We start from the raw sequence: 18,721 nt of genomic DNA, 5'->3' as shown, positions 1-18,721 counted from the left end.
TTCTTCATGAGCGGGTGTGATATTTTGAGCCCCACCCCAGCCTTATATATTTATTTTTTTCTCGCAATGATCATTAAATCTTCCTGTTATAAATCTCGTTTGCGCAAACTCTCCAATCCCATGATGTGATTGGTCGAGCCACCCTGCGCGTGCGCGTTTTCACGCGCGCAAGCTCCATCTCCTTGATGAAGACTGCAGGAGGAGGAAGGGGGCGGGGTTGAGAAGTGGGGTGTTGTGATGGGAATTACAGTTCCTTTTAGCGAAGCAGAGCTTTCGGCTCGGCTCACCAAAGAGAGTCGGCTCTTTTGATTCCCAAACGGCTCTTCAGATAAGTTTTTGTCGCCTTAAATCATATATCAATTACCAATTACAATATGACATAATAATAATAATGATAGTAATTATATTTTGACACAGAGCCTGATATTCCTGGAAGGATTAGCTCGTGTGCGGTCCCTTCTTAAAGATTTCTTAATGCTGAGGTTTTGAGTTTTTCCTTGCCCTCATGTAGGTTTTAGATCAGGGAATGAGACTTCTTGTGATTAAGGGCGTCACAAATAAACAGAACTTCACATGACACCCATGGTCACTCCAAACAGCACATAAAACAGTGAAATTACTTAAAAGTCGGTAAAAGGAATAAAGCTAAAAAGAAAAAAAATGGCAAGAATGAATAAAACAAACCAAAGGAAAAAATTTTTTTTTTAAAAAAGGACAAAAGGAAGGAAAATCAAAAGGAGAGAAAAAAAGTGTAAAATCCTACGGGAAGAAAGTTGAAAAAAAGAAACAAAAGACAAACAAATAAAGGAAAGATGGCAGGAAAAGGGGAGAAAAGAAAAGAAGAAGTGAAAAGCTAGAAAAATTAAACTAAAGAAGAAAAAATAAAAGGAAAATAAGAAGTAACAAACAAAAGAAAAGGGGGGGAAGGGAAGAAAAAAGAAGTAGTAAGCTGAGACATAAAGGAAGAAAAAATATAGAAAAGGGGGGAAAGAAAAAGATGTTACAGCTAGGAAAAAATAAAAAAATAAAAAACAAGAAATGGAAAAAGAGAGAAAAATGAAGTAAAAGCTTTTGAAATGAAAGAAAGGGAAAAAATAAGAAAAAAAATAAAAATGGACAGAACACAAGAAGGCAACAACAGATGAAGTGAAAATCAGTTAAAAAAGGAATCAAAATAAGGAAAAAAAGGAAAAACATAGTAAAAAAGGAGAAAGAAAAAAGCTATGGGAAAAAGAAGAAAACGGGAAAACAGCAAGAAAACAATAAAAGACTAGCAAAAAAGAAACAAAACAACAAATTTAAAATAAAAAAACGGCCTCTTTAGGAAAAAACATGCACAATGACCAATCACAAGAGGGGGAAAAATCGTTTGAATTAGTGGGGAGCCGGCTCCCACCGTTCACTCCCAAGAGCCGTCTCACAGAGCCGTTCGGTTCGCGAACGACTCATCACTGCTATGGGTGAGGAATGACATGACAAGCATCTTCGCTCCATCTCCAACGCCGTCCTCCTCAACATGCATGCGGGAAAAAAGAGCCCGCACTCCGCGGTGAAGCGCCGTGGAGCGCCGGAGCACCGGCACTAAACAGGGAAAAGAATCCACGGCGATGAGGAGGTTCACGCGTGGGACGACCATCACGACGACGAGCGCGAGCACAGAGTGATGCCAAGATGGTCCGCGTGGCCCGCGCTTTGGGTCTGATCATCCTGTGCGTGGCGGTTTTCATCCTGTCCCTTATCAGCTACGTTTCCCTGCGCAAGGACAGTCTCTTCGGGACGCCCGCCGGCGGGCCCAGGATCATGTTCCACGCGGGCTTCCGGTGAGTGATGAGCGGGGACTGCGTGGGGGAAGGTGCGGCCAGGTGGGAGAGGAGGAGGCCAAGAAATGGGGGGGACACTCGCCTTGATTTTTGATTTCATGTGGGTAAAATCACATACATTTGTAAATATTTTGAATTCAAAACAGCAAAATTGCATACCTGTCAACCTCCACAGCTCCATGCCCCTAAAAAATGTCGTATTTTCCCTTACAAAATACAAAATAATCTTACACCCTATTTTTTCTTCAATCGTGTTTATTTATGTAGTTTAACATGTTATATTGTACATGTCTTTCGTTATATCATATATATTGTTCATTAACATTTTGTTGCTCGACATGAATGAGGTTTATTATAAAAAAAGTTAAAAAATGAAGTCGCTTGAACGTTCACTGTAGAAGGAAAAACACATGCAAATATAATTAAGTAGAAAAATACTTTTTCCTATTTAAATTATGAATTTATTTTCTGCATGAAATTATTGTTGGTAATATACTGATTAAAGGGATAAGCACATACCTGTCTTTTTTCATTTTCTCCTTTTATACTTCCTTTTTTTCCTGAACTTCTTTATACAACATCATAATTCGTTGACTCAAAGCGACCAAAAAACCCCATTATCTATCTTATTTTTTTTGCCCAGCTTTCATCAACGTTTTGGCTTTTTGGGCATCCGTAGAAGCAAGATGGCACAGAATTATGACACTTATCTTTAAGGGAAGCTCATGTTAAGTCAAATTAATAGAAATTTTTTGAGTATTTTAAAAAATCCCCATTTGTATGATTTCGCGTGTATTTTTGCTAAGTATCCAACCTTCCTGTTGCCCTAGGGTCAATGTGACCCACCACTTTCTAGTTAAAAACCTAGAAGATATCCCCTACAAGATTTTTGTTCAACTTTAAATTGTATGACTTTTCTAAGATTGTTACAAAATTTAAAAAAATGAAATGTTTTTATCCACATTTGCAGGTAAACTCTAAAAAGACAGCAAAAAGATGTATTTCAAAACGAGGACATCAGGAGGGGTAGTTCAATATTTGTATTTTCAATGAATTATTTTTTTTTGACACACTGTCCCTTTAAGTGCAACCCTAGTGTCACGTCCAGGACAAAGGGTATACCCAATCGCGTCACATTTCTCACAAGTTTATTGAGATAAAGAGAGATAAAGGGCAGCGCCCGCGATCCGGTGCTTGCTAGACGCGGGAAACAAGTTGCGCTCGCAATCAGATCGTGATCCGAATACGGAAGTGAATCTTCCGTAGCGAGAGTTGGCAGAGTCAGGGATGGAAAAACAGGTCGGTTGGTGGGAGAGGAGAGCAAAACATGGTCGGGGACAGAAACGGGCCACAAGCCAGGACCGGAGAGCAAACGTGGTCGGGATCAAAACAGGTCATAGCTGGAGACAAACCGGAGCAAAACAGGACAGGCGGGAGTCAGGGTCGAAGAAAGGCTGGCTTTGTATAAACAGAGGTTCACAGACGGACTGACAACAGGGGACTGACAGTACTGGGTTCACATAGTGACAGGGAGCCAATCAGAACCCGCGGCGGTTGGCGCCAAATGAGCGGGCACAGGTGATTCACATCAGTAATCATGACACCTAGTGGATAATGGATCTATGTATCTATGAATTCATTCATTTTGATTCTTGATGTTTTTTGTAATCTTATTTTGTGGAGGGAATTTGAAAAAAAACAATACTTGAAAACAGTGGACTGTTTTTATCAGAAATCCCCCAGACCGTAGCTCCGGTAGCCCCCAGGTCAAGTGAGTTTGAGACCCCTTGTGACTTTAAATCTAAAACCATCTCTCTGGCAGCAGAATCAACACAATTAGCAACTACCAGTTTGAAAATGCCGTTTTTTTTTTTTGTACCCCGGTCAGGTCGCAGTTCGCCATGAATTTCCTGGACCCGTCCTTCATCCCGTTAACCAACGCCCTCAACGAAGAGCTGCAGGGGAAGCCCTTCAAGTGGAAATTCAACAAGACGGCTTTTTTCCAGCAGAGGTACGATAAAGACGTAGTGTCTGACTCCACTCGGCTTCGCTCGCTGAAGCCAAATGGGACGAGAGAGACGTGAGAATTCCCAGACTGGGAAAATCATTCTGGGACATTCCTGCTTGAGACCTGTCTGGGTAGGATGCCCCTTTGGAGAGATATTTGCTTTCATGTGGGATAAAGGATCAGAAAAGTCAGATCTAGTGCTTTACTTTGCCCGCAGAGCGTTGTTATATATTCCCTTTGATGACAAGTTCAAGATCGGACATTGTAGATATGAGATTTGATCCTAAAAAGATTTCTTCAGAATGCCTGTATCTCAAAAACTGTTACTCATTAAAATAATGGAAGTATCATTCATCCCTTCCAGCCTCACTGTTGCCCCAAAATCCTTCTGTGTGACCCGACGTAATAGAAAATTGGTTCTCAAATGGGAGCATGTGAGGACAGTTAAGGGCTATGTTAGATTTTCAATTGTAAAAACATTTTCTATTCTATTCTTACTCTTACCATTTTTTCTACACTAACAAATAAAAACCAAGCAAAGACCTGCAGGACGAGCATAAAGTCACTCTCCAGCCCTCCCCTCCATCCCCTGTTGGAATGCTTTGCCAAAAGTAAGATTAAAAAAGAAAATGGGTGCTGTGGAAAATAAAGCATAAGGATTCTTTGAACTCAGTTGGGCATTGATAACATGTACTTAATCCATCTATCTATATACCAGAGTCATAACCCCCTAGTGGAAGGTGGCGAGAGTCAAGAACACACACTCATTCACCAAACATTCATTCCACTTCACTCTTCCTAACATGACACCGAACATTAAGCCCACAGCACAACAAGGGGGTGAATTTTTTTGCCATGCAACCCTTCATCAGCAGAGAGGTCCGACAGCATACACTGGTTTACCCCCTCCGCATCAAAGTCGTGATTGCAGCCTCAGTCGTTCATTAAGTATGAGCATTTCCAGGGTTGGATAGGGTTACTTTAACTTGATTACTTTCAATTACTTTTGGATTACTCCGATACCAAATATGCTAATAAAAGACAAAAGAAACTAAATATGAATAAAATTACAAAATTTTGTGCAGGCTTGGGGAGTAACGGAATACATGGAACGGCAAAAATGATGTTGGCAAGCTGTTTGGATTTATTTTCATTTTGTTTTTGTCGCATTTGATGTTAGTTTTGCCGGAGATCAAAGAGATCAAAGCCAGGAGAGAAAGCTTACCACGTGTTGTGAGTCATCATTTCATTCATATTTAGTTTCTTTTGTCTTTTATTAGCATATTTGGTATTGGAGTAATCCAAAAGTCATTGAAAGTAATCAAGTTAAAGTAACCCTACCTAACCCTGTGCATTTCTTAGATGTGCTTGAATAAACTCTTTTTTTTTAAGTTTGGGTTTTTGTTTGGACTGTATTTGAATGGTGATAATGAGCATAAAGTCACCCTCCCCCCTTCCCCTATTCTTCTTCCCTATGTGGTGCCTGTCCCGGTACAGCGTTGCTAAAAGTAAGATAAACGCAAATAGGCGCAGAGGGTGAAAAATAGAAAGGCTCTTTGAACTCATTGTTAACACATATTTAATAGAGAAAATATTTAACTTTCAACTTTTTAAGGACACCTGAAATTACGCTTTAAGAAAAAAATGCATATTTATACGATAGCTCGTGCATTTTACCTGTTACACAATCAATTTGGTCGTTTTATTTCAAAGAATGGTGATTTTTTTTTTTCACAACTAGGAGGCACTAAATAACACACAACATCCCTTTAACGGGGCAGCACGGCGGAGCAGTGGTTAGCGCGTGTGTGGCACAATTCTGAGGTCTTGGGAACCTCCTGTGTGGGTTCAAATCCAGCTACCGGACTTCCTGTGCGGAGTTTGTATGTTCTCCCCGTGCTTGCGTGGGTTTCCTCCGGGCACTCCAGTTTCCTCCCACATTCCAAAGACATGCATTTCAGGTGGATTGGCCGGTCCAAATTGTCCCTAAGTGTTAATGAGCGAGGGAGTTGTCTGTCCCTGTGTGCCCTGTGGTTGGCTGGCACAGGGTGTCCCCTGCCCACTGCCCGATGATCGCTGGGATGGGCTCCAGCACCCCGCGACCCTATTGAGGATAAACGGTGCAGCTGATGAGATGAGATGAGATCCCTTTAACGTATTTTTCAGGAAGGATATCTTCAACTTCATCGACATTCCGCACAACTTCTCCCTGACCAAAAACAGCGTTCGGGTGGGCCAGCTGATGCACTTCGACTACTCCAGCCACAAGTACGTCTTCTCCATCAGCAACAGCTTCAAGTCCCTGTTGCCGGACGCTTCGCCCATCTTGGAGAAACATTTCGGCACCTGCGCTGTTGTGGGCAACAGCGGCATCCTGACGGGAAGTCAGTGCGGCTCCGAAATCGACCGGGCAGACTTTGTCTTTCGCTGCAACTTCGCCCCCACCGAGGTCTACGCCAAGGACGTGGGTCGCAAGACCAACCTGACCACCTTCAACCCGAGCATCCTGGAGCGCTATTATAACAACCTGCTGACCATCCAGGACCGAAATAACTTCTTTCTGCATTTGAAGAAGCTGGAGGGCGCCATCTTGTGGATCCCCGCCTTCTTCTTGCATACGTCGGCGACCGTCACACGAACCTTGGTGGACTTCTTCGTGGAGCACAAGGGCCAGCTCAAGGTGGAGCTAGCTTGGCCCGGCAACATCATGCATGACGTCAACAAGTAAGATTTTTGGTACAGTGGAACCTCGGTTCTCGACCATAATCCGTTCCAGAACCCTGTTCGAAAACCGATTTGGTCGATCACCGAAAATCGTTTTTGCCATTAAAAGTAATGTAAAATCATTTTAATCCGTTCCAAATCCTTGAAGGCTTACCATGAACGTAAACATGAAGCTAACCCAGGCTAATCGTACGTTCGCGTTGGCATAATCTTCCGTACGAAAGATTACGCTAACATGAACGTGTAAAAATAAAAAAATCAGGTCGTTTACACATCATTTAGCACCGGGGTCTCCACAACAAGTGGTGAGCGGTTAAAGGATAAAGAAAAAAATTATGAATAGGATTTCTTACCTTTGTGCTGGTCTGCAGAAGCCCTGCTCTATTCCCTCGAAAGAAGGGAAATTCACACATCTTTTTCATATTTTGCTATTATTTCTTTCTTAAATGCAATAGTTGTACGCACTACTCTTCTTTTTTCACCTGTAGCAACTTTGTTGCTTGCACGGCCCTTCTTCAGAGGCATAATTAGGGGTTAAAACACTCCGTTCACCGATATTCAAAACGAAAGCAAAAAGAAGTGCGCGGTCACGTGACAACAGTTCTTCACGAGGGGTGGGGGCAATCTACACCCGTACGCCGCTCAGCATCGCCTCTAGCGTACCGGCGTTCGAACTCCGATTTTTTGAACGAAAAGCGAAGCAAGAATTTCTCGAAATTTTTGGTCGAGAACCGATTTGTTCGAACTGAGAGACGTTCGAAAACCGAGGTTCCACTGTACTTGACTGTTGGTTTCTCTCAAATGGGAAGAGCGGGTGCCAGCAGATTTTTGTCATTTTGACTCATTTTTGAAAGCTTTCAGAAAATGTCTCTGCATTAAGTTCATAAAGCCTTTTTGTTTTTTCCTATCACTAGATACTGGAAGACCAAGAACCTTTCCCCGAAGCGGCTGAGCACCGGCATCCTCATGTACACCCTGGCTTCCGCCATGTGCGACGAAATCCACCTGTACGGTTTCTGGCCTTTCGGCTGGGACCCCAACACGGGCAAGGACCTTCCCTACCACTACTATGACAAGAAGGGCACCAAGTTCACCACCAAATGGCAGGAGGCCCACCAGTTGCCTAGCGAGTTCAAGCTGCTCTACCGGCTGCACCGCGATGGCGTCACCAAGCTCAGCCTGACACATTGCACGTAGAGTGCTGTCGAAAAGTATTTGCCCCCTTTCTGAACTCTGTGTTTTTTGCATATTTATCTCTCACAAATGTTCCGGATCATCAAATCAATTTTGATATCACACAGACACAACACTAGGAAAAACAAAATGCAGTCTTGAAATGTTGATTCTATTTATTAAAGCACAAAAACAAATCTAGGCCTATCTAGCACTACATAATAATCAAATAGCACCCCCGTTACATCACAAAGTACCTGTGACTCACCACAGTTTTGGGAAAGCTGAGTTCAAATCCTCAGGACACACTTGAAATTGATTGACTGATAAACTCACTGAAATTGAATCTGTTAGACAAAGTGAAGTAGGCTGCGAAAACACAATTGACATGTCACGATCCAAAGAAATTCCAGAAGAAATTAGGATAAAAGTGATTGAAATCTATAAGTTCGGGACTGTAGGGCTCCGGCGAACCCCTGTCAGAGCCATTATCCACTAAAGGAGAAAAATGCAAACTATCAAACTTTGCTAGGAGTGGTTGACTAACTAAGATTACCCTGAGAGTGTGACAACGGCTCATCCAGGAGGTTACTAAAGAACCTTGAAAAACATCCAAGAAACTGCAGGCCTTGCTGGCCTCAGTTAAGGTTGACATTTATGACCCCACTGTAAAAAAGACACTGGCCAAACATGGTATCCATGGGAGGGTTCCCTGATGAAAACCACAACTGTCACAAAAGAACACAAACGTTCGTCTCACATTTGCCAAAAAGCATCTTGATTATCCTCACGATTTTTGGAGAAACATTCTGTGGACTGATGAGTCAAAAATGGAACTTTTTGGAAGGTGTGCAGCCCGTTACATCTGGCGTAAACATGGCACAACATTTGACAAAAAGAACATGATGCTAAACGTAAAGCATAGTGGTGGCAGTGTGATGGTCTGGGGCTGCTTTGCTGCTCTGGTTGACGGAATAATGAATTCTGGTGTTTACCAGAAGATCCTAAAGGAGAACGTCCGGCCCTCAGTTTGTTCCCTAAAACTCAAGTGCTCTTGGATCATCAACGATCTAAAACACACCAGTAAGTCCACCTCTGAAGATCAAAAAAAAAAAAAAAGCTTCTGGAGTGGCCAAGTCAAAGTCTGGATTTAAATCCGATTGACATGCTGTTGTGTGACCTTAAACGGGCAGTTCATGCTAGAAAACCCTCCAATATGGAAGATTTGAAAAAATTTGGCAAAGAAGAGTGGGCCAAAATTCCTCCACAGTGAAACTCATCACTAATTATCGTACACGTTTGATTTCTATTATCACTGCCAAAGGAGGCCCAACTCCCAATTACTTTTTCAAATAAGGCCAGATAAGGTTTGATATTTCTGGTGCCCTAATAAATGGAATCAACATCTCAATACTGCATTTTGTATTTCCCAGGGTTGTGTCTGTGTGATACTAAAATCGATTTGATGATCTGAAACCTTTGTGAGTAAAACTTTTGCAAAATACACTAAAATCATGAAGAGGGTAAATACTTTTTCACGGCACAGTAGGCAGCCGGACTTGGGGGTCTTGAGCCTGATGCTGCGCCCCGATTCCGCATGCCTTGTTCTCATTCTAGACATGGCCAGTTTTGCTATTGTTGTGCTAAGTATTCCGGTCAGTCGCCTCTTTGACGCTCTTTCAGCATGCTGGGTAGTAGAACTGGGCGATAATGGTATGTCTGGTATAGATCCGATTCAATACAGGATAGTATCGACAGATACCGATGCGATATTAATACTTTTTGCTTGGAAATCTCATGTTCATTGAATAATTGAACTCCCACTTGACTTAATTTACGATAAACACCACCTCAAATGGTCTATTTTTGATCAAATAACTACAATGCAGACTTTAACGGTATGAAAAATATAAAGACTCATAATTTGAATTTTATTTATTGAACTATTTCTCGTAAAATAATACAAAAAAAGTGAAATGATCCCTTCAAGGCAAAATTTTATCAACGCCAGATCATTTTCATTTTTTTTTATTTAGATATTTATTTTTTTGTTTTTTTTTGTAAAACAAGAAAAAAAAGAGAAAAAAGCAAATCTTTAATTTGCCGATGGCAGATCATTTTGTTGATTTTTCACATTTTTTCATTTCGCAACTTATTCGATTAACTGTTTTTAGTAAAATAACACAACTCTTATGTACCTTTACATAAAATAAAACTCATATTATTTTCATTATTTATTGTCAGATTATTTTTTTTTATTAGAATCCTAAAAGTAATCCTATTTTAACAGATTTTGCGGGGTAAATGAGAAAAACAATACTAAAAGTGAGTAAATCTGCCAGTGAAGCAAGAAAATAAATATTTTTTAAATTGTATTTTTCAAGCTGGGCTTTTTATGTTGTCATCCAGCCTTTGCCCACCTGACTGAAATATTCTACTTATTTCTAATAGTCCTATTTCTTGTTAGATTGCCTGCCGAACCACATCAAATCAAATCAAGTAAGGTCATGTTTATTTGTATAGCCCTTAATCACAAAGAATCTCAAAGGGCTGCACAGACCACAGATTATTACAAACCACAGACTATTATGACACCATCCCCTGATCTAAAACCTACATGAGGGCAAATAATACACAGATATTGTCAACATAAAGTATAGGTTATTCATAGGCTATAGAATAGAAGTGTGTTTTAAGCTTAGATTTAAACATTTCCACGGAGGTTGCAGATCGAATCTCAGGGGGAAGAGCATTCCACGGCACTGGGGCCCGAATGGAGAACGCCCTCGAACCTGCGGATCTCTTCTTGGCTCTTGGGATCACTAGTAGACCAGCATTTTCAGAGCGAAGGCTCCGGACAGGAACATACAGGAAATTAAGTCTGAAAGATATGAGGGAGCAAGTCCATGCATGATTTTGTATATTACCAACAGAACCTTAAAATCACATCTTAAGCTAACAGGGAGCCAATGCAGGTTAGCTAAAATCGGGGTAATGTAATCAAACTTTCTCGTCTTGGTTAAAAGCCTCGCCGCAGCGTTTTGTGACAGCTGAAGGCTCTTGATTATGGACTTCGGGAGACCGGAGAGTAGTGCATTACACTCATCGAGAAGGGAAGTAACAAACGCATGAATTATAATCTCCGCAACCCACTGAGACAGCACAGGGCGAATTTTAGCAATGTTGCGAAGATGGAAAAAAGCTGTTCTAGTAATATTCTTAACGTGTGTTTGAAAGGACAGATCGGGGTCAATTGTGACACCCAAATTTTCGACTAAGTCACTCAATGTTCAGAGCAGTTTTTGAGAACAAGTCACAGCATTTAGATGGACCAATAACTAACATTTCGGTCTTTTCAGAGTTAAGGCGCAAGAAGTTGAATGACATCCATTCTTTTATCTCAGTGAGGCAGGCCTCCAAATTTCCAGTTTAGTGTGGCAGATTCCTCCATCGGAAGATATAGTTGAGTGTCATCTGCGTAGCAATGGAAACTGATATTATACTTGCGAATAATATCACCTAAGGGAAGCATGTACATGCTGAAAAGAAGGGGGCCAAGTACTGAACCCTGCGGAACACCACAGGTAACACCAAACAGCTCAGATGTCATTTCACCATGTTTAACACAGTGCTTTATATCTGAGACGTAGAATCTGAAGCATTAGAGGACGGTTCCTGAGAGACCAATCCAACCGTTCTAGTAAGATACTATGGTGATTATTATTATCAGGTGATTATATTATCAGATGATAATACTGCGGCCGAATGTCACAACAGCCACGTGGTTGATTTTACCAACTGGTTTAAATCAAGTCACTTTAACTCCATATTGTAATAATAATAGCAGGCCCACTTGAGACTAGACTCGTCTCAACAGTTCTTACTTCAGTGATTCCATCAGAAGATATTGCAGTGATTCCTTGTCAGATAGTCTCCAGAAAATCATCAAGTGCAGTTTTATATATTTTTATTTTCACAGCACTTTGATTTCCATTTTGATATATAATGCGAATCAAAAATGGATGTCACATTAACTCAAGCAGAATGAATCTGCAAAACAACATAGACAATATGAGAATATTAATTAGCCATGCAAGATAATTGCAATAATCTAAACTTGTTTTTAAATTGCATCCTTAGAAACAAAGTCCTGCTTCCATCAAAATCTTCACAATTACAAGTTATCGTTATAAGTACCATCTCAAGGTTTCTTCTTTTTCCTCATGCCAAGTTTTTGAGTTTTTCCTTGCCCTCATGTAGGTTTTCGATCAGGGGATGGTGTCATAATAGTAGTCTGTAATAGTCTGTGATCTGTGCAGCCCTTTGAGACTTCTTGTAATTAAGGGTGTCCCAAATAAACATGACTTGACTTGATATTTGCCCTCTGCAGCATGCCCCATTTCTCCATTGTCCGGCAAACTGTTGGACTTTGGAGGTTCTGCTGGTGTGGTGCATTTAAATTCTGCCTTTTAGAGAAAAAAAGAACATAATCACTGCCTAATCTCAGGGAAGGATTAAGATCTGTGTTCGGAAATCCCATTGGAAGCATCCGCACAGGCAAAAAACCCCTCTCTTTTTGGCCACAAGGCAGACGAGCTGCGTTACTCTTGTTTACAACACTTTTAGTGTCTCAAATCGAAAAACCTTTGGAGATATAAGTAACATTCCGAACGATAAGCCATAAATTCAAACAGACACACAGAGAGATTCTATATTTATTCAACAGTATCTATATTTACAAACAGGATGTTATCGTAGTACTGTGCCGATTATAATCAAGTTTACTAGTGTAACTTTCTAAAGATAAGGCGTCCTCAGTTATGTTCTGTAACCTATAAATGATATTGAGGGCAAAATGTCACAACAAAAGGGGAAGAAGACCAAAAAGACTCATGTATTATTCATAATTAAAACAATCAAGAGTCCTTTTTTTTTTAGATTTCACTAAAATATTGCGAGGGGAAGAAATTAGGTTATCGGACATTTAAATGGAATCATTTTCATTTTGTATCCGTAACTATTTTTGGTGATGAAATATAAAAATCAAAACTTATGAGTACTGTATTATTAGAATACCTACGTTCCTTTTATTACTCCGAAAACGGTAATATTCAAGACCACATTTATGTTTACGATTTTGTCTTCAGTCCTCCCAAAAAAATCAGAGTTTTTAATAATTAATGCCGCTTTTGCCTTGCACAAAGAAGAAGACTTTTTTGTTTTAACATAATTTTTGGGGAGAAAAAAAGCTTAAAGGGACAGTGTATATTATTGAGCGCCTCTTATTAGGGAAAAAAAAGAATGAATATTGTAGACCCAATCGTGTGACGTTTCTCACAGGTTTATTGAATCGAAAGAGGAAGGGCCCACGATCGCTGGATGCAGGAAGCAAGTCACTCTTGCAATCGGATTGTGATCCGAATACGGAGGTGGATCTCCCGTAGCGGGCGATGGCGTTGTCAGGGTCGGAAAAACAGGTCGATAGCTGGGACAGGAGATCAAAAACGTGGTCTGGGCCAGAAACGGATCGTAAGCCGGGACGGGAGAGCAGACATGGTCAGGGTCAGAAACGGGTCGTAAGCCGGGACGGGAGAGGAGACGTGGTTGGGACCACAGAACAGGTCGTAGCCGGAGAAAGACAGGGACATCAGGAACAAACAGGTGGAAAAACGGTAGCAAAAACGGGACAGGCGGGAGTCAGGGTCGAAAAGGCTTGCCTTGTATCAACAGAGGATCGCTGACGGACTGACCCCCGGAGAGTGACAGGACTGGGTTTTAAAAGGGACAGGGAACCAATCAGATAGACAGGTGATCCAAATCGGTAATCATGACAAAACGACATGAACTATCATATAAACGTGCATCTTTTAAAAATACTCATAGGTCGAGAAATGTGCATTTAATCGACATAACATGAGCCTCACCTAGCTGACATATTTATCGCCTGTTTTGCTGCTTCGGGTATCAGAGACAAACAAAAACCTCGTAAAAAGCTGGGCAAAAAAATGGCTAAATAAATCATGGAGTTTGGGATCCTTTGAATCCCTGTAGTTTGTATTCTCGTTGAGCTGTTTCTACCACTCACTTTTTGGTTGTAGAACACAACAAAGCAAAAAAAATACACACTGTCGCTTTAACTTTATTTCCCTAATATAGGCTTTTCGATACAGAAACCTAGACACTTTATGTGGAATGTTTTTATCTCAAAGAAATACAACTTTATTTTCCTAAAATTAGGTTTTTTTTGCTGGTTTTCCGAATTTTGTGTTAATTAGCGTGGTTGAAATCCTGAGAACACTATAATGTGGATTTAACTACAGTGTCTCCTTTTCACCTTTGTATCCTTCGACTACTGTATGTATAAATTATATATACACACACATACATACATGCATATGTTTTATACACACATATATATATATATATATATATATATATATATATATATATATATATATATACACATATATATGCTTTTTATTAGCTCATGTGATTAAGCAGACCACTTTCTGCATCTTGTTATGAGAGCATGCTCCACTCCGACCTTATGCTGCATGCGAAAGTCTACTAATCTTTAAGAATCCGTTTCTAGAATCTTCTTTGAATCGGGAGGGAACTTGCTTTGTATCAATGACTTAGATTTTCATGAAATCTGGTGAAAACCTTGTTTAAGGGGATATTCCGGGGGTCAGCAACAAGCAGCTCTGGAGCCGTATAAGACTTAGTGGCGCTTGCTAGTGGCTCCCTGAGGTTTTTACAAAAATGTGTGATAATGGAAAATTATATGGTTTCTGTAGGAGGACATGACACAAACATTCAATGATTTATACAATACAGTGCCTAGAACTTTTTGTCATATTGCTAAAAAGCTAAATCACTGAAAATATTTTGTAGAAATCAACCACATGTGAGACACAATCATAAAGTTGAACTAAATTATTTCAACATTTTATATTATATTTACAATTGAAAAACTGCAAATAATGTGTTGCAAAAAGTTTGGCTCCACTGTTCGCTCAACTCACTCCAGAAGTTCCCTGGTGATTTCTGAATGATCCAATGTCGACCTAAATGACCAACAATGACAGACAGGGTGCACCTGTGTGTCATTAAGTCTCAATTTAAAAGCACTTGCTCTGTGATGGGCTCTGAGGTCTGTGAAGGTAGACACTGGAGAACAGAAAGCTTTATGAAGAACAAAGAACATGACATGCAGGTCCTAAATAAAGTTGTAGAAAAACGGCAACACAAGAAGTTTTCAAAACAATTACGCATCTCCCGGAGTACTGTGCAACCATTACTATCAAAATAGGAAAAAACATAAACCCACTGCAAACTCACAAAGACCCCACAGTCCCACCAAACCTTCGGCCCAAACAAGAAGTAAACTAATCAGAGAAGCAACCGAGAGGTCCATGGTCACATTGGATGACCTACAGGAAGGAGAATGATTTCAGGATGAAAATGGTGAAAGTAAGAAATGGACAGTCCAAACACAAACCCACAAAAAGATAAAAAAAGAAGAGTTGATTCAAGCACGTCTTAGATAGACACACACGTGCAGGCGTCATACAAGCAGCTTGAAAGGGGTTGGAATGATGATTTCAGCCAGAAGATGGCGTCAGCAAGTAGAATGTTTTGAAGTGACGAACACCACCGAAAACTTGAACGGGCAAATATTTCTGTTTTTAAAATGTGGAAAACTTAAAGACACACCCAAAATGAGGTCGTACAAAGCATTAAGTCAAACGCAGCTACCTACTTTTCAATTTTTTATTCGTCAGCACAATATAAAATGTTGGATAAATTCTGTTTCAGTTTCACAATTGTGTCTCATATGTTGTTGATTCTTGGAAAACATTTAGAGTTTTTATCTTTATTATTAAAATATGGCAAGTAATATGTCAAAAGGCACTGTATACGGTTTATATATACAGTATGTGTTGCCTTCGTTGTAAGACTGTATCATGTTTTAAATTATTTGCGGCTCCAAGACTGTAGGACTCCAGTGAACCACTGTCAGAGCCATTATCCACAAAAGGAGAAACCTGGAAACAGTGTCAAACTTTCCTAGGAGTGGTTGACCAACTAAGATTTTCGATTTTGTTTAATATGGCTCTTTCAACATTTTTGGTCACTTTACATTCTTGAAACTGCTGAAGGAAAAGGATTGAGCGAAGAATAAATACCGTAAATTCCGGACTATAGAGCGCACCTGATTATAAGCCGCACCCGCCACAGTTTAAGAGGAATACCAATTTTGTACTTACACAAGCCGCACCTGTATATAAGCCGCATGCGCCCACATTAAAAAAATGTAACATAAACACAAAATTAACCAAGACCCGACTTTAAGTCCCGCGATTGTACCTGAAGATCTTTCATTAAAGTACACAGTCAATAAATCACAGCCGGCAAAATAAACGGAAAATGATACCGGTACTTAAGGTTTGATGCAGACCGGCAGAGTCCGGATCCCGTTAAAAGTAATCCAAAGAAAAAAAGTGTACATTTCCAAAGGTAAGGGTGGGAAAAATATGTATCCACTATTGTCCGCCGTGTCCACAAACACTCACCCTTACCGGTCCCCACTTCCCGTCAGCCCGCGTTTGTTACACCCCTTCTTTTTAATTCGCCCGTCCAAAACATATCAGAATCAGTGTCCAAAATAATGACAAATAAATACATTACAAAAATATACAGTTGCAAATACATATTATACATGGTTACACATATTTACAAAGAAAGACGGTACACCGAGAGAGTTTTCAAAGCTTTAATAATAATAATATAACTTTCATCCGGGCAGTTAATGGTAGCAACACGCTAGCAACACAGTAAACAGGTCTGTTAAAAAAACATACCGTACTTGTAAAAATCACGGTAAACTGCCTCATCTTCCTCGTTATAACTGAAGCCATCAAAGTCGTCTTCCTCAGTGTCGGAAAGAAACTTTGTCATATAGACGTCGTCCCACGCTCCCATCCACTCCTGATTCTGTGCCCTCCTCTCCGACCGGCTTTTCGGAACCCGTCGGTGATGGTGGATTTTTTGATGCTGCCCCAAGCTGTCAGGATCCACTGGCAGACTTGCGAAAAAGTTGCCTTTCGCATGCGGCCAGTTTTAGTGAAAGATTTCTCGCCGCTAGTCAAGCCAAGAAGTTGCAGTCTTCCTCGGCGCATATATTCCACCGGTCTAAATCTGACCTTTTGTACTCGAGCGCCGCTGGCGGCCGTTAGAAAAATTACATAAATTGGCCGCATCACTGAATAAGCCGCAGGGTTGAACGTTTGGGGAAAAAGTAGCGGCTTATAGTCCGGAATTTACGGTACTCAAACTGATTTTCATGTATTCCTGCTATATGTTTAGAATGGGACCAAACCTCATAAAGATTTATTGTTTACATGAAATTTTGTCAATGAGTTATAGGAATGAAACTACTCAAGTCATAAATTACAAGAGGTCCTTTAAAATAAGGACAGGAAAGCGTGCCTCATGACTGTGACGTGTGAGCGGATGTCGAAATGTTATTTGTTATTTTTGTTGTTGTGTGCTTGGAATCTACACTCAAACAATAGTGTTTTTGTTTTTTCCGATGAGATGTTATTTGGTGCATTATTCCGTGTGAACGATGCCACCAGTCACTTACTCAGCATGAACATTGTCAGACTATTTGGAATGTACGCTGAAAAGAATGTGGATGAGGGAAATGATTTTGGATTGTAAAACTGAAATGTCCTAAGAAAACGAGTTATTTTTACCATGCCTGGAAACCTAAGGTTGTTTATATTTTGCTTTCTTGTGAAATGTAGTTTTGGCACATTAAACATACACTATACCAATCACGTGCAGTCAAAGGATGCTGTGCCTCTCCTGTCATCATGGAAAGTTAACATTAAGGATATATTAAATGGTTATAGTTATTCTGTGTTAACGTTATTACTTTGTTTTGGATTTCCTTGTTCAAAATTGCAGATTTTTTATATTATACTGTGAATATTATTAATACAGTTAGTATGTAACGTATAACAGTGCTGAGCGTATGCGGATGCAGAGTGAGGCAGGCAGTTCTTTTGCCTCATGACAGAGGGCGATAGCGAGACCAAGGATTGTGCTTTGGTGTAGACCTCAGCCTTAAATAACGTAAAAAGTAATAGAACTGAGCGTTCGTACACCTTTTTCGTGGTTTAATTCAAGCACTTTTTACTAGATAACACTGTATCACACCAAAGACTTATAACATTGGTAAAATGGCGGCGCCCTCTGTTGGCTGCGGCTGCATCGGCTCGCTACAACGGGTCAGGTGTATCGACATTTCGTTATGTGTACATTGTTACACAGAATGACAATACAAAGGAAATTATTATTATTATTATTATCAACTATCCATCCATCCATCCATTACCTGCACCGTTTATCGTCAGTAGGGTCACGGGGGTGCTGGAGCCCATCCTAGCTATCTTCAGGCTGTGGGCAGGGGACACCCTGAACTGGTTGCCAGCCAGTCACAGGGCACACAGGGACAGTAGATTCACTCGCTCATTCACACCTAGGGACAATTTCGACCGGCCAACCTGATATGCATGTTTTTGGAATGTGGGAGGAAACCGAAGTGCCTGGGGGAAACACACGAAATCACGGGGAGAACATGAAAACGCTACAGAAGGTTCGATCTCATGACCTCAGAACTGTGCCGCACACGCGCTAACCACTGAGCCGCCGTGCTGCCACTGTATTAACTAATGCGAACAAAAAAAAACAGTGCCTGAGAGCACAACATAGCAGCAGGATAACTGACAAACATGGCAACGACCTCTGGGTGGGGATTCCACTATGTAAAAGAAATACACATTTTTCAACCTATATATATATTTTTTTTTTTTATTAAAATGAACATTTGTACGACAATTAATATCAATTTTTTGTTTTGTACTGAAAGTTTTTTGTACCACTAGGAGGCAACTGAATATTACGCACTGTCCCTTTAAGCAATTTC

At 40.5% G+C, this 18,721-nt stretch overlaps 1 protein-coding gene across 1 annotated transcript; it reads left to right on the top strand.

The window, feature by feature from the left end:
* The first annotated feature begins 1,474 nt into the window (after positions 1-1,474).
* LOC148366119 (alpha-N-acetylneuraminate alpha-2,8-sialyltransferase ST8SIA3-like) lies at positions 1,475-17,648 on the top strand. The gene is made up of 4 exons (XM_088336543.1): positions 1,475-1,820; positions 3,709-3,831; positions 5,995-6,552; positions 7,467-17,648. The coding sequence occupies exons 1-4, from the start codon at positions 1,672-1,674 to the stop codon at positions 7,747-7,749; spliced, it is 1,113 nt and encodes a 370-aa protein (XP_088192669.1). The 5' UTR covers positions 1,475-1,671; the 3' UTR covers positions 7,750-17,648.
* Positions 17,649-18,721: the final 1,073 nt, after the last annotated feature.

The sequence above is a fragment of the Urocampus carinirostris genome, chromosome 5 (genome assembly GCF_059441175.1).
Source record: "Urocampus carinirostris isolate Australia breed hairy pipefish chromosome 5, RoL_Ucar_1.0, whole genome shotgun sequence".
In the NCBI taxonomy this organism is placed as follows: domain Eukaryota; kingdom Metazoa; phylum Chordata; class Actinopteri; order Syngnathiformes; family Syngnathidae; genus Urocampus; species Urocampus carinirostris.
Note: the sequence above shows the minus strand (reverse complement) of the source record. Positions and strands in the feature narration are given on the sequence as shown.

Bases quoted from the DNA above. Each gene is read 5' to 3' on its own strand.
- LOC148366119 (XM_088336543.1), top strand. From the start codon at position 1,672: ATGGTCCGCGTGGCCCGCGCTTTGGGTCTGATCATCCTGTGCGTGGCG. The intron at 1,821-3,708 runs GTGAGTGATGAG...TACCCCGGTCAG, and splicing joins ATGTTCCACGCGGGCTTCCG to GTCGCAGTTCGCCATGAATT. The intron at 6,553-7,466 runs GTAAGATTTTTG...TCCTATCACTAG, and splicing joins ATCATGCATGACGTCAACAA to ATACTGGAAGACCAAGAACC.